Raw genomic sequence first — 16698 nt, forward strand, 5'->3', positions numbered from 1 at the left:
GAAAAGAACCTGCATGGCAGGGAAGTATATCATTATTCCGATGAATATTTAAATCTTGTAGAAATTTAAAAAATGAAGAAAAATCTTGCAAGATAAACAACTGTCTCTGAAATGAAGACGATTGATAAGCAATAAGATTCTTAAGAAGATTGTTCGTCGGCAAGCTATAGAGCTTTAAAATAAATCTTTCTTTAAGATAACTAAATCTAATACACAAAGGAGGAAGGTTGGCCTCGATTTGCATAGCAGCTATTGGGCTAGTTTTAAGTGCACCCAATATTGTACGCATACATTTATTTTGTATTTTATCCAGACTATTTACAATTTTGCTGTCTGCGGCGAAACAATGAAAGCCATATTCAAAATGACTACGAATAAGCGATTTATACAAAATTAACAATATTTTAGGGTCCGCTCCCCACGACGTTGCACACAAAGATTTTAATACATTATAAGCTTTATTCGCTTTAATTATAACACTATCTGTATATTTTTTCCAAGAAAGTTTTGGAGTAAATGTTACACCTAGAAATTTTATGTCACATGAAATAGGCAGTGGAATGCCATTGTATAAAATGGGAGGCAATATGGTGCGTTTACGACCAATCACAAAGACTTTTGATTTGGTTGGATTTACATTTAAATTAAGATAAGAAAAGTATTGATATAAATTTACAAGTGCTTTATTAATAGTAGCGGCTAAATTAATCAGATCAACTCCCGATACATAGACGACTAAGTCATCTGCATACTGTAGGTTTACTATATTTGGCCCCAAAATAAGGTTCAATCGCCTTATGTACATAATAAAAATTAAAGGAGACAATATTCCCCCCTGACAAACACCTAGAGAAGAAAGTCGTGGTCCATACAAATGTTTATTAAATTTTACATATACTTTTCTGTCAGTCAAAAAGGATTGCATCCAATTTATTATTTTACCTGGTATCCCTAACATTGATAACTCGTCACAAAGCACGGCAATATTTACACTATTGAAGGCACCTGAGATGTCAAAAAATACAGACAAAAGATATTGATTACTTGCTAAACATTGATGCGCATCAAGCTGTAACTGCGCTATACTCTCCCTAGAAGACCGACCTTTTGCGAAAACCAAACTGATTATTAGGCAAAAGACAATTTTGTTCTATAAAGAACTCGAGACGTTGTTTTAGAAGCTGCTCAAATATCTTCCCAACACAAGACGTGAGAGCTATAGGTCTATAAGAGTCAGGTAACATTTTATTTTTGTCTGGCTTTAAAACTGGGATTAAACAGTCTGTTTTCCATTCTGCAGGAATAGTATTCTCCTTCCATAGGCGATTAAGATTATTTAAAAAGATGTTGAGACTGTGGCAATTAAGTTTTTTGAGTAAAATATATGGAATGGTATCAAGACCGAAAGATGTATCTCTTCTAGTAAATAAAGCGGATTTTAGTTCTTGTAAAGAAAAAGGCTCTATCAAATATTTATTACTATCATTAACAACATTTACATAGTTAGTTAACTCATTTGATACAAAGTCAGAAGTATACTTTTGTAGAAAATCTGGAATCCAACTATCATTCAACACACTGTCAGGAATGTAAGTTTTGTTAAATTTGCGCATGTATTTCCAAATTGAAGACAAAGGAGTACAACGATTAAATGAATTGCACAAGCCTATCCAGCTATTTCTTCTTTCACTTTTTAAGATAAGTTTTTTTAAAGCCCGCAATCTCTTAAACTCTACATAATTTTCATCAGTGGAGTTGTTTTTAAAATTAATGTAACCATTTTTAGCATTTAAAACTGCTTCTGTACACCTCTGATTCCACCAAGGCGACCAAGGATATTTAAAAGATTTTTGTGAACAAGAACTAGTAGCATTATTACTATTAGAACTTTTGGAAAACAGACAGCTAGGGATTGACTGCTTGGCAGCAGAAAGTAAAATATTACAAAAGGAATTAAAAGCATCTATTGAAGATAAAGTGTCAAATTTAACATCATCCAAATAAGAAACAACTAAGTTACTATACATATTCCAATTCACCTGCTTATAATTAGGGTGAGTGGGCAAATGTAGATTATTACATAATGTGTTTTGCAAACTAATACTATCACTACTTACTGCCATTTTTATTATTACAGGGAGATGATAACTACTGCCCAGAGGACTGTCAATAACTGACCAGTCACATAAAAGAGCCAAAGATGGAGTTACCAAAGTCAAGTCAAGAGCATTAGGACGCCAAGATGGAGATCCTATTGTGGTAGCTTGACCATTATTCAGAATAACAAGACCATTCTCATCTATAACCTCTAAAACATCTTTACCTCGAGGCAATGTATCAACACATCCCCACAACATGTGATGAGCATTGAAATCACCTGCAAATATCATTGGCTCTGGAATGGACTTAATTAAACTGTTTAAATTGTTTTTATTAAATGGAGGATTTGAATTGGAAGGACTGTAAAAACTCACAATACTCAGTTCTTTGTTATTAATTTTAATTTTAATGCAAACATTTTGTAGAGCACTATCATAATATGTATTTATGTTAGAAAATGTGATATTATTATGAATAAAAATTGCTACACCATTGTGTTTATTACCACAATCATTCCTTATTGTGTTATAGCCTTTTATTAAAAAATACTGATGTGGTTTTAACCAAGTTTCCGAAATTATAGCAATATGGATATGATTTTCATATAAAAACCTTGTAAAAATAAGCCTATTACTAATAATACTTTGAGCGTTCCACTGCACTATATTCAATGTATCCATAATAACAATTAACTAGGTGTCTTTTTTCTAAAAGTGTTATTCAGAATTTCCTTAATACTATTTGAATTTATAGTTAACTTATCTTTATTTGTACAAATTTGTAAAACTGCTTCAACCAAGAGGTTCATAAATTTGTCAGATTTTATAAGATTGCTCAGGTGTGTGTCAATATACTTTGAGTTTAATTGAGGGAAAGCAGATTCATTGAAGAGATCTGAGTATCTAACACTACGGGACTTCACTTTGTTTTCTTCAATTTTTTGTTTTTTCAGAGGACAGGTAGATGAGATAGCTATGTGATCTCCACCACAGTTGGCACATTTTGTTAAAGTTTTTGGACACATTTTAAAATTGTGATTGTCAGAACATATGGAACAAACTTCATTGTTTCTACAAAATTTAGCAATATGGCCAAATTTCATACAGCGTAGACACTGTTTAATAGGGGGTACATATACATTAACCTCATGCCTCCAGTGATCAAGTGTTACATACTCAGGTAACAACGTTGATGCAAATGTGACTGCAACAGTTTGCGTTGGAACAAAGGAGACAACACCCTGTGGGTCCTTTACTCGCCGCATGAATCTTCTCACAGCAATAACTTTTTTACTCGATGCAATTAATTGATGAATTTTTTTGTTGGAGTAATCAGTGGGAACAGAAGTAAGAACTCCAGTGACCTCCGTTTCAGAAGCCGGAATTGAGGCAACCATCTCCAACTCGCTAAGTAACTTTTCATTTTTTAAAAATACATTCGCATTGTTAGGCAGGTCAAAGGTAACACCAACTTTAAAAGCATTAACGGACCTCAGGTGCAACACACCCGATACGCAATGCCTCCTGATTCCATTTGACAGACCCAACCTGTCCTTGTCTGATATTTTGACTTCACCCTGCTTGCGATTGAGAAATACAATAAATTCCTTCTTATTTGAATTTTCGTCGTATAACCTATAATAATTTGTCGCTCTATAAGGGGTATACTTCTCTTTATCCTTTCTTCTTACAATGAGACGTTCAGTCACCTCCGCGTCAGATACCGAGGATTCGGATAGGGGAAGTTCGTCTGCTGGTTCTGCGTCGCTCTGGCCGTTCTTCGGCCTTTTACCTGTACGCTTCCCCATGGCGATGGGGAAGCGCACTTAACAATTTATATATACAAAAATCGAATATTTATAAACCAGGATAAACAATTTACAAGTATGAAAAATATATGCACTATGAACAATAATTTAAACAATTTTTTTTTTGTATAAGCGCGCCTTCCTTCGTTCACTCGTTCCCGCCAAAAAAAAAAAAAAAAAAACGACATTTATTGTGACAAATGTGAATTGAAATGACAATGGACGATGACATTCTTTTTTGTGATATTTATGGCACGGCATGCAAATCTATACAGACTTACAATACAAATCTAGCAGGATACGAACTTTGCCTCATTTCTGACACGCTCCCTTGGCTGCTCCCACCAGTTCCATAATCCATAAAAGGCAATTATTTGATGCCATTTCTAATATACTAGATACCACTACCACTTCGGAAACAAAGGGCGCTCAGACAGAGAAAAAGTGGCGCAAGAAACTCTCCCAGCATTCTATTTTTTGCGCTCTTTTTAATAAAAATATACAATATTGTATTGTCATTGCTATTGCTATAAAATAATCATTATCTAGGCCCAGGCTGTCGGATCACTTAGATATTAAGCTATGGAGTAGTAGAATTTATGACACAGCCATTTTTTAATAAAACATTTAAATTTATTTAAAAATAATGCCTGAACAGGGGCTTGGACTTTATTATATAGTCGTAGTATATTATATAGTCACACAGTCTGATTAAACCGCTCTGAAGGTTTATTGAATCTATTACAGTCTTAATGTGAGCATAAATTTTAGTGTCGTCCGCATACATAAGAATCTTAGCAAACTTGACACAGTCACGAATATCATATAAATAGGATAAATATAATAATGGTCCCAATATTGACCCTTGCGGAACCCAATATTATAATCGTATCATGACAACTAGACCGTTCTTCTGAAAAATTATTTTTTTTATTGTAAAGTAAATTTTCTATTTTATTATTATAAAGTAATAGCTAACAGCTGGTCTCGATAAAATAATATATACGCCGAAAAGTTTTTTATTTAATCCTTAGAAACAAAAAGATGTATTCACAAAATCAAATCTTTCCTCGTTATAATAGTTAGGTAGGAAACAGTTAACTATAGTTAAGGAAATAGTTAACTATAGTTAAGCTTAATAAAGTATCCAGTTTTGTCCTTAAGCTTCGGCCCTCTTTTTTATATTTTTTATTATTTGTAAATTAAAAATGATAGTTCACCTGTGCCGGTTGACACCATCACGCATAGGTTTATTCGGTATTTTATTTCACTTTCATTTCTAGTCTCGTCGACTAGAGTGACTGGGAGTTGCTGTTGATGGTGCCCCCGAGACTTGATACTCTAAGTAATTGCTGATAGGCTCATCCCGATAATCCGGAACTGATGTTATGTAACTTTTCACTTACGCCGTTCCGGACAATATTATATCACTACTTACTGCTGGCAGCCTGTGAGGGGCGACATGGTCGCACACCTGTAGGTATATACCTTTTCATTTAGATTTCGCATGCTTCGACCTGACCACGTTCCAAATAAGTGATACAGGCTCAGGTAGCTAGAGGAGAGTTTTAAAATCTGGGTCAATCATGTAAAAAAAATTGTCATATGTGTACAAATGCAGGCTGCAGCAGTGATCGCACAAACATATAATATACATACAGTATAATCATTGTAGATATTTTGTAAGTACATTGCATTTTATTTTTCCCTAGCATTATAGTTTTGTATTTCCCCCAGATAATTCAAGGTTGCGCGTTAATCACATAAAAAAACCAGTGATTGTATCATAGCTCTTAGGCAACGCTCCTCTTAATGCCTCGCCTAGTATCAGAATACTGGGTCTCGAAATATCGTGCGATTACCAATTCCGCGTTCGTCTGGAAGGCAAAGCAAAAGAAATTGGGGTTCAATAATGAGGATAAATAAAGCATAACAAAAAGTTCCGGTCCGGCCACATATAGAATATTGCTCTCATATTTGATCTGGTGCACCCCCGTTTCAGCTCGATCCATATGACCGCGTGGAACACGGAGCTGCTTGAATTGTCGAAGATGTAGTGCTCTGTGAACGGTTAGATCAATTGGCGTTGCGTAGCAGTCGCGTCATGGTGTGTCATTTACCGTATACATCAAGGAGAGGGTTCCGAAGATATGTTTGACCTGATTCCTGCCGCCGAATTCCACCTTCACACGCCACGCCACAAATTATGTTATAATCCCCACCCTGGACTTCACTTTTCAAGCGCATTCACTTTTTTAAAAGGCTGGCAACGCTTCCGTGATTGTACTCGTGCAGGAGAATGTGGGCGCCGGTGATCACTTAACATCAGGTGACCCGCTCGTTTGTCCCCCTCATCCATAAGAAATGACGTAGGTGACAGCATCATAATATTCGAATAATTTACCTATTTATTCTGATGTTGTACATATACTAACCCCCTTATTCATAATGGTCCGCTAACTTTAAACAGCCGCTAAGGAGTGTTTTTTCTCATTCTGACTTAGATCTTACACACTTAGAGTGAGAATTAGTAATGCTTTAAGTTAGCAGACTATTATGAATAAGGGGGTAGGTATTTATGCATAGTATATGTACAATATTCTACTAGATAATAGGCAGCGAATTGTAGTAAATAAATGAATAACCCAAAAGAAATTGAAACAACACAGGTTTAGTGACATTTATTATACATATAGGCAGATAGGTACCCAAGCACTAATCAACATCATTTAAGGATTCATCATCAACTTCGGTAATATAAACTTTTCCTTCTTCATTTATGTTCTCAAGTAATTTGGACCGTGTATCTTTTAGTATGCGGTATTCTTCTAATGCTCTTGAGCAAAGTTCGCCCTCCGGTGAGTTACCCGGTTCAATCAAAAGCATTTCAATAGATCTTTTGAGGTGCTTTTCGGACTCTATCAGTTCATCCTAGAAAAAGAGTTAAAGTTACGTGAGAAAACGACTTCACGAGCAACTAGGTGGGATCAAAAACTGCGGATAGTGATAGTATTTATAATATTATCCGCATTCCGCACATTCCAAAATAATGTAACCTATATAAAAATAGTAAGAATCATTTATCGGTAGGTAACATTTATCTATAGGATCCGGGTTCGAATCCCGGTAGGTGCAAGCATTTATATGATGAATATGGATGTTTGTTTCCGAGTCATGGATGTTTAAATGTATTTATGTATGTTTATATGTATTTATGTATATTTAAGTAAGTATATTATATTAAATATATCGTTGTATTGCAACCCATAACACAGGCTGTATATGCTTAATTTGGGGCAAGATAATTTGTGTAAAAAGCGTGTCAATATTATTATTATAGGAATCAAGAAATTAAGTTAAAAATATAAAAGAAGAAGTACTACAAAGTAGCACTCTTAAAGCTAACATTTAAACATACAAAGTAGTAGTTATATAGTACCTACCTATCTCAGTGCAATAATATTATAAATTCTTATTATATCATCGTTTTTTTTGAGTAAATCTGAACAAAATAATAATACTCATTGTTAAAAGCTTACAAGTAATAAAATATACATAAAAAAAATTGGAATGTCTATTTGAAATATTGAAATAACCGTTACTTACTATGTAGTAGTAAATATATAGTCATATACATGTCTATATGACTATATATACGGTACATCCACCAAAATAACATTTTTTACAATTTTTGTCTGTCTGTCTGTTTGTTCCGGCTAATCTCTGAGATGGCTGGACCAATTTTGACGGAATTTTATTGGAAGGTAGCTGATGTAATAAGGAGTAACTTAGGCTACGTTTATTTAAGAAAAAATCTTTTATTTTAGAAAAATAAAGTAATGTTGCAATGGCCAAGAAACGGTTGAACTCTTTAAAAATAATTTATGTGGCAAAACAACGTTTGCCGGGTCAACTAGTATATAATAAGGAAAGATATGGATATGACTTTATACACTACTAGCTAAAATCGATTTTTTAATTCGCTGAAGCTCAGTCTTTAATGTATCTAGCTCAATTACTATGTTAGAGTCTAATAACACATGTACCTATTGCCATTTTTTTTTTGCTTTTGCAAATAAAAAGATTATACAATCATCTACGTAAATTACACATCGAATAGTTCTTCCTATTGCGTTTAAATTATTTCGATAAAATTAATAGTAGTTTTTTTAATATTATGTCCGTAGTATATAGATACACCACAATTTATGGCAACGAACATCGACTCCATGTGGACGTGGCGTAATCATCCTCAGTTCAGTTCTCATCTTCAGTTCTACCCCACCTTAAAGGCGAAGAACTCTTGTAATATGCTTTTGGTGTTGCTAAGAATCAGGGGAGATCACTTAGCTTCTATCATCAGATGATCGGAAGTGTTAGAAACTTTTTCCGAAAATTGTTGAGTAACTATGTCTGATTTGTAGAGAGAGGGTAAATAATATTCAAATTCGAAAATTTTTATTCAAAATACGATTTAAAATCACTTGCCTTAGACCTGACGGAATACTGGGTCTCGAAATCTCGAGCGATTGCCAATTCCGTGGACATCTGGAGGGCAAAGCCAAATTGGCTTCGAAGAAGCTGGGCGTCATCAATAGAGCACGGCAATACTTCAAGCCGGCCCACATTCTAGCGCTCTACAAAGCGCAGGTCCGGCCACACAGTGCGGTTTTCAAGGAGCTTTCTTCCACGTGCTACAAAGCTTTGGAATGAGCTTCCTTGTGCGGTGTTTCCGGGACGATACGACGTGGGTACCTTCAAAAAAAGCGCGTACACCTTCTTTAAAGGCCGGCAACGCTCTTGTGATTCCTCTGGTGTTGCAAGATAATGTGGGCGGCGGTGATCACTTAACACCAGGTGACCCGTACGCTCGTTTGTCCTCCTATTCCATAAAAAAAAGAACGGGCGCAAGAAACTCGGAAATAAAGAGAACAAATGAATGATGACAGTACTAAAGAGTACAGATGCATGCAGTACCTACTGATACTGCAAGTAGGTAAATTTCATTTATGTTTTGCTCAATAACGTTCAGGCGTTGGCTTTGCTATATAAAAGTATATGTAAACAATAATAACTTACACAATACTTCTGCGCATTAATTTCACGAGCATCAAATAGTTTTTTTCCGAGTTGCTGGATGCTTGCATGCAGTTCGTACATTGTAATAGCTGTAAAATATAATATACTTAATTAGTATATATACATATATATTTGTTCAAATAGTATTCTCTATGACACTAAGGATCGAGAGAAGCAGGACTTTTTGCTTAATTGATACGCCCTTCCCATTACAATATCCGAGCAGGACGTTCAGCTGATGGTATTTGACATGCCCTGCCTATTACAATGCAGTGTCGCTCAGGATTCTTGAAAAACCCGAAAGTTCTGAGCGGCATTATAATTGCGCTAGTCACCATTTGCGCAGTAATTTCACTAGCTACAGCGCCCTTCACAAATACTGCTTATACATGCCTGCTTCACGATAAAAATAGGCGCCGTTGTGGTAATCTAGCCATTATCTAGACGGCATCCTGTGCAAAGGAACCTCTCACTGGTAAATGACCTTAGTCGCCCCTTACGATACCCTTGGGTCTGGGATTTCCCTATTCTTTTTATGCCGCGGGTAAACGCACATAGAACGATTCGTTATACGTTCTATGTACGTTGGCCACATTTTGATAATAGCACCAAATAATACTAAAGAGGCCGTTCACTTTAGTGTACCATGCTTGGACCATGCTTTGAAGGCATCTGCCAAATAAGAAAAACACTCGGCATTGGTAGGCGACGTAACATTTGAATGAGCGAAGTGGCCATTCATTTCAATAAAGATAAGTATAATAAAGTATAATAAAGACAAGTTCCAACGACAAGCCGTTGCGTATTGAACAGGATCCACTTATCACCAGCCTAGCGAAACTCTCTAAGAAAAAAGCGATTAACTCGATTGTATGAAATGTGCAGTCATTGGTAGATTGACAGATGACGGCTATAATCGTGTAAAAAACGGAGATAGCCGAAATGCGCTACGTTTTAAGCAACTGTCCGCTTCCAAACTTAGCCGGATCATACTTCGTTGCCAAACGCCATACTACAAACACGGACTAGTAAAAAAAGAAGGACTCCGTGCCGTGATATTAGCAAGTGAAGCACCTTTATGCTAGTGTGTGTGCGGTTCCGGAGTATACCAGATACTAAATTTTTTCTTCCTTAAATAATCATATATCCACAAATACTTTTATGTTATTGTTTTTACACTTCTTCACAACGCACGACGGCATTTTTTAAATATTTTATTGAGACGCAAAATGATCTGTCACAGACGAAGACAATCCACATAATAGTATTAGTGTAAGTGTATGCGTGGGGCTATGTATTTACAAGTTTACCGTCTTGTTTTGGTGCCTCACTGTTATGCAAGGTGACACGGAGTCCTTCTTATTTTACTCGTCCGTGACTGTAAATACTACTATTTCAAACTAATGCCAAAACACTGCACGTTTCATACTAAACTAAATTTCAATTTTTAATTAGGCAGTCCCATCTTTTATCATGTAGTATTTACATCCTCTTTGCTAATCACCACGTATGATTTATATGAGGTATATATTCAAATGATAAAAAATTCAAACCTTTAGTTCTGTTCATTCCTGTACACAATATTTCTAGCACGGCCAATAACTCGCGACATAGTTCCAATTTACGGCGCATCATTTTCTTCGTTGGTTTGGGTTCTCTATGAATCGCATCCCTGAGAACCCCAGCAAGACGTTGTTTAGCATCTAATAACAAATAATGACTCGGGGCTAATACAAGAGAAACATTCCTAATGTACTCTTCCAATTCTTTTTCGTCTTTCTTGTCTGTGAATGAAATATAAAATTATCTAAGAATACCAACTGTAGTTCGTTTTAATATAAGATTAGACAAAAACCTACTTATTGATGCTAATTTATCCGAACAGCATTGTACTTTATATCCCAACACTGAATCGTCAACTTTATTCTTACAGCTATGACATTCCCAAACGTCACCACTTTTAGAAGCATATCCAGTCTTGCATGCTGGGCACAGTGCTGAGCTGATGAAGCTGCCAAGTTCCGTTACATCACAACATCTTTTACATGTGCATTGAAAATATTTCCCGATTGATAAGTGTTGCTGTCTTATTGCGGTTCCCTGAAATTAGAATCTTGATTATTTAGAAAAAGTTATTCAATAATTTTACTAAAAGCAGACAGCACTGAAATAGGCCTGAAATACGTAGGGTCAAAAGAACTGCCTGGTTTAAACAAAGGTATAACTTTGCTGTATTTCATGAGGTCAGGGAACACACGCATCTGTTAAATATTATTGCTAATTTAGGTGCTAAGTATGTTATTTACAATATTAGTCAAATGGCCCCATAGGTCCTGTGTATTTTGTAGGTTAATTGATATGAAGGGTTTTAGTAAATCGCTACCTTTATCATACTTAAATTTCAAATCAATGGAATATGAAGACACCAACCTGTAATTTAAGCATATCCTGTGCTGATTTTGGTTGGTTTAGGTCTTTGGTCGTAATAATTGGGATTTCGGAGAAGAATTTATAAAAATTCATTTGCAATTTTTATTTCCGAATTTATATCGCGATTATTAATATTTAAACAAATAGAAGTGTTAAGTGTTACGGCAACTTATCTACCAGTTTCATTATTAATTTATATTCCAAGTTGCTTTTTACTTTATTATTACTGTTTTTTTTTAATTTTATCTGCAATAAAACGTGTCTTGGCTTCATGACACGCTACTACTTGAGTTACTAAAATTGAAATACTAGGCTTACAATACCAGTGGGAGGCTCCTTTGCACAGGATGCCGGCTAGATTATGGGTACCACAACGGCGCCTATTTCTGCTATGTGTAATGCAGTAATGTGTAAGCATTATTGTGTTACGGTCTGAAGGGCGCCGTAGCTAGTGAAATTACTGGACAAAAGAGACTTAACATCTTAAGTCTCAAGGTGACGAGCGCAATTGTAGTGCCGCTCAGAATTTTCGGGTTTTCAAGAATCCTGAGCGGCACTGCATTGTAATGGGCTGGGCATATCAAATGCTATCAGCTGAACATCCTGTTCGTCGTGTCCCTTACATTGATAAAAAAACATTAATTTTGTTTTACGTTACATTATCGACTTATTATCAATCAATCTCTTCATTCCTTTAAAATATAATTTGAGCGAATGATATAAAAAGGGAAATGCTTAAATTGTTATTATTTTTCCGTTATACCTAACCCAACCAGCTTAGGTTAAGAAAGATTACATGTTAATAATTAATTGATTCATAAATTGACTGAATACTGTTGATAGCCTTAAACTGTAACAAACAAATTAGAGATCACAACCTAGTACTAATTTTGCGCGGTAAAGACGAAGACAACGCCATCAGCAATGTAAACTACGATCAGCTCAGGGGCGTAGCTACCGCCGTATCTGCCGTATCACTTATAAGGGGCCCCTGGCCTTATAAGTGATACGGCAGTTATTATTATTCAGCCTATTCCTTTCAGACCTTTGACTATTGTCAATATAGGCAGAAACTTTAGAAAAACTAAAATCATCATCAGCTATAAATTATTTAATAAATTATTAAATGAGTTTGCCAAAAAAAAGGCAAGGAGTTGTAAAAATTTTGGAAAAAGTGACAGATAATTATTTTTATTTTCTTTTGTGAGGAATCTAAGGGCCCCAAACAAATTTTTATACGGGGCCAAGACACGCTACGCCACTGGATCAGTTGCAAGTAACAGACGAGACTTGATGTATATTAACAGATTTACATTTAGTTCGAAATCTGTTGTGTTCCTTTTGCAAAAGTAATATTTAAAAGTAGGTGCATACATATACATAAGAAAAGTAATAGGTATACTTCCAACCTACCTTCAATGGATCTGTGTAATTGTAATAAATAACATCACCCTTCTTGATGTCCGTAGTCGCATTACAGACTAGAACATTATTATCGTTAATTGCAATTTGTGTATTAGGCGTGCAGTCATGGGCCAGTAGGGCTGCTTGTAAGTAAACCCCTCGAAGCACTTCAGCACATCCAATACCAGGTATCGGTGGTCCTCTCACTTCGAAACTGTTCACGTCAATTGCTGCGCAGATTTTTCGCACTAATTCTGAATCCGATTCATTTTTGATGAGGCCTATTAAATCGATAAACTGAAATGGTTTCATCTTTAGAATAACATAGTAATGTTTTTGTACGAGCAAACTCATACAAATCAGTTGTTTAAGTTTTATGCTTACATCGGCGCGCAGCAAAACACATAATTAATATTATATTTCTAACATTCGGTAAGTAGTTGCAATACAGCACTACGCGCGATCTATCGTACAGTGTTTCGCCGCGTATCAATCAAGCAATATATCAAACTGTAAATATACAAATAAAACTGAAAACAAAATTATATGAACGATGCGGGACTTGAGCCCGCGACCTCTCGCGTTAACGTGAAAGAGATCCCTAAAGTAATGTTTTTTCTTAATGGACGAGTGGGTCATCTGATGTTACTTGATCAACGCACCCACATTCTCTTGCAGCACCAGAGGAAGAACAGAAGCGTTGCCGTTTTCTTATCGTCCTCTTAATACCGCGAATTCCATAGTATGGTTGTACGTGGAAGAAAGTACTATGAAAACCGCACCGTAGAGCAACCCGACACATCGAGGTGGTGGGGATGATATCCAATTTGTAATCAATAGTGCGAATATATGTGCGAAATTTGGCGTCAAGAATTAGGTCAAACAGCACTGCGGTACACATACAATGAAGCGACGTCTCTACGCAACCCCAAGTGATCTTGCCGTTCACAGAGCACTGGATCCGGATCTGCGCTTTGTAGAGTAGGTAACTACTATCTCAATATATTATATTATTTGTAACTCTGATAACTACAACAAAATATGTAACTATCCATATATTTAACTTAATATCTACAAGTACCTACAGTTTGTGAAAAAGTCACTCAAAAATAATAAAACTAAATGTTTTCTCGATTTTTCAGCTGCTAGGTTGTGAGGAATCGTTATGAAGTATAAGACTGATTTCTGTAAGGTCCCATTTTCCTAGTATGAGTAGGTAGCCTACTAACCTCCTAACAATTTTTCACTCAGTCCTTTACTAATATCTCACCTTAACGGTATTCTCATAATAATCCAACATGCTACTGTCTCTTTTCTTGTCTAAATGTGTTTCGAGCATCATAAACTGTTCCCATTCCTTAACAGTTTTATCTCTTCGTAACATTGCCCGAAACGGCAACAGTGACCCCACATTTGGGACCATCTGTATTGGATTTAATCCTTTGTTTAATTTGACTTCTCTTAAGTAGTCGCATTCTGTTTGAACATGCCATTCTAAAAATGAATTAAACTTCGATGTATTATACATTAAAAACAATTTATATTTCGATTATTATTATCTACATTGTTAAGACCTACTGGTTAGCTCGTCTGGACATCCATCCCCTGGGCAAATCGGAGCGACTGCACATTTCTTGCAGACGAAAAATTTATTGATCAACGGACGGTAACAGTTGAAGCAAACAAAAGAAGAATCGCTACTTGGCCCCAGAACGAATGGACGATCGGATAAAATAACTTCGCCTGCTCTCAGATTCTTTGCTGCAACAAGATATCTGAAAGTAGGCCACAAACATAAGAAACTTGAGACACTTTAGCTTTTGTTTAGATCAAACAGTACATACCTCCCCAATACTTCAGAATGTTTCACTTCGTACTTTGTTTCCATTTTATTTCATTTGATAAAGATATATAAAAGGTTAGATGAAATTATAAATTCTAACACGATAGTATAATACAGTTCAGACACGTGCGAGAGACTGTATTCTTACTGAGATATAAATAAACTTGTTCGGTACTATTTTAAGCACGACTATTTCGCAGGTCGAGAGGTACAAATGCATCCATCGACTTCTGGGGTCAAAGCTGTTTCAAAAAGTACGGGGGATAATAATTTAGGGGATGAAAACCACAACCACCCGCGTTCTTTCGTTTACCTGGCAAACTTACAATTGGTTCAATCACCGAGTAGCGATGGATACTTACGTATTCATTGTACATATATTATGAATTATTGTAAAATGTTGTTAATTACCTTAAATGTATCCTGCTTAAGTGCTCCTTCATTTTTAATATTGTTATTATCTTAAACCAATATAAATTGATATACGAGAACACCCATAACACAAGTAAGATCTTATCATGGGTATCAGAGTTTCAATTCAACACTGCATTTCATTTAAGATAAGGTAACTTTTAAGACATAGTACATATATATTTAAGTGTTGTGAACCTCTGTTTAGTGAAATAAAATTTCTTATTATTATAGATTTTGTTCACAATTTTATGCGGTTTACTCGTTCGTAGCCCTTATTCATATTCTAAAATAAAAGTAGGCTAATTTACTCGTAATGTTTGGGTTTGAAGCACCTTAAAGCGTCCATCTATGGTGTAACCCTTAGATAATATTTCAATTCAATTTTTGTGATATGGCGTGCGGCTGCACCAGTCGGTAGTTAATTTTTACGTCTAGATAGTCTCTTGCTGTTAGACAGCCGATAAAAACGGGCCAAGAATATCAGTTTAATGTGAGTGACAAGCTACGTCTTACACTCGCGATTTGCATGTCAGTTTATGTTTAAAGTGCGTGCATTGCTCAAAATAGAAGTTAGTTCTAAGCTCAATTTTTTTTCGACATTTTCCCAGCTGTCCTAGTCTATCTAGACATATAAATGAGCTAACGGCCGTTCCCAATATTCAGTCTATCTACGGTTGTGGCCTACTTGAGATAAAAATCGTAACTATCGTAGACTTTTCTGTCCCAATAAACTTATCGACGGTAACTCACCTTATCCGTACACGCTGTCTGTAAATGGGAGGACGTAAAGCTTACATAGACACACCATAGATATAGAAGTTTGTATGAAAATTGCAATTCACGCGTCCCAATATAAGGCGATAAGAATGACTTAACCGGTGTATTGGGACAGCTTCAGATTATTGACGGCTAATTACTGACAGTAGAATGTAGTAATTTATCTCTATCTGTAGATAGTATATTGAGAACGGCCGTTAGGGTGTAAACTTCGTGTGCTCGAGAAGGTCCTTAGATTGTCTCATACACTTGGAGGGGTAAATTAAATTGAGGCAGTGAGGATCTGAGAGCCCTTAAGCTCTGCTAGTTATAAAACACATCCGCATGTTGCTGTTAAGAGGCGTAGGAGTCTTACGGCCGTTCCCAATATACTATCTACAATCTACAGATAGAGATAAATTACAACCATCTACTGTCCGTAATGAGATGTCAATAATCTGAAGCTATCCCAATATACCCGATAAGTCATTCTTATCGCCTCATATTGGGTCACGTGAATCGCAATTTCCATACAAACTTCTATGACTGGTAAGGTATACGGCCTCCCATTGACAGACAGCGTGTACGGATATGGTGAGTTACCGCCGATAAGTTTATTGGGACAGAAAAGTCAACGATATATGACGAAGTGAACGATATTCTATCTGACATCGTGTACTGGTTTAGGGCTAATAACCTATTGTTAAATAGCAAGAAAACTAAATACATTAAATTTACCGTACCAAATGTCAAAAATGTTTTGTTAAACGGAGAGGTGATAGAACCGGTGAAATCTGCTATATTTCTTGGCATAAATCTAGATTCCAAATTACAATGGAGCCCCCATATTGAAAGATTGGCGAAC

General features: G+C 35.8%; 1 protein-coding gene and 1 long non-coding RNA gene across 2 annotated transcripts; one reads left to right on the forward strand and one right to left on the reverse strand.

The window, feature by feature from the left end:
• The first annotated feature begins 1972 nt into the window (after positions 1 to 1972).
• LOC126973792 (uncharacterized) lies at positions 1973 to 2592 on the forward strand. Its single transcript, XR_007731420.1, has 2 exons — positions 1973 to 2054; positions 2138 to 2592. It is a non-coding gene; the product is annotated as an uncharacterized LOC126973792 (long non-coding RNA).
• Positions 2593 to 6572: 3980 nt separating this feature from the next.
• LOC126973768 (uncharacterized) lies at positions 6573 to 14825 on the reverse strand. Its single transcript, XM_050821088.1, has 8 exons — positions 14665 to 14825; positions 14399 to 14595; positions 14091 to 14314; positions 12830 to 13117; positions 10846 to 11086; positions 10540 to 10770; positions 8987 to 9075; positions 6573 to 6838 (listed from the first exon to the last, which is right to left on the reverse strand). The coding sequence occupies exons 1-8, from the start codon at positions 14706 to 14708 to the stop codon at positions 6623 to 6625; spliced, it is 1530 nt and encodes a 509-aa protein (XP_050677045.1). The 5' UTR covers positions 14709 to 14825; the 3' UTR covers positions 6573 to 6622.
• Positions 14826 to 16698: the final 1873 nt, after the last annotated feature.

Source organism: Leptidea sinapis, chromosome 30 (genome assembly GCF_905404315.1).
Source record: "Leptidea sinapis chromosome 30, ilLepSina1.1, whole genome shotgun sequence".
NCBI lineage: Eukaryota > Metazoa > Arthropoda > Insecta > Lepidoptera > Pieridae > Leptidea > Leptidea sinapis.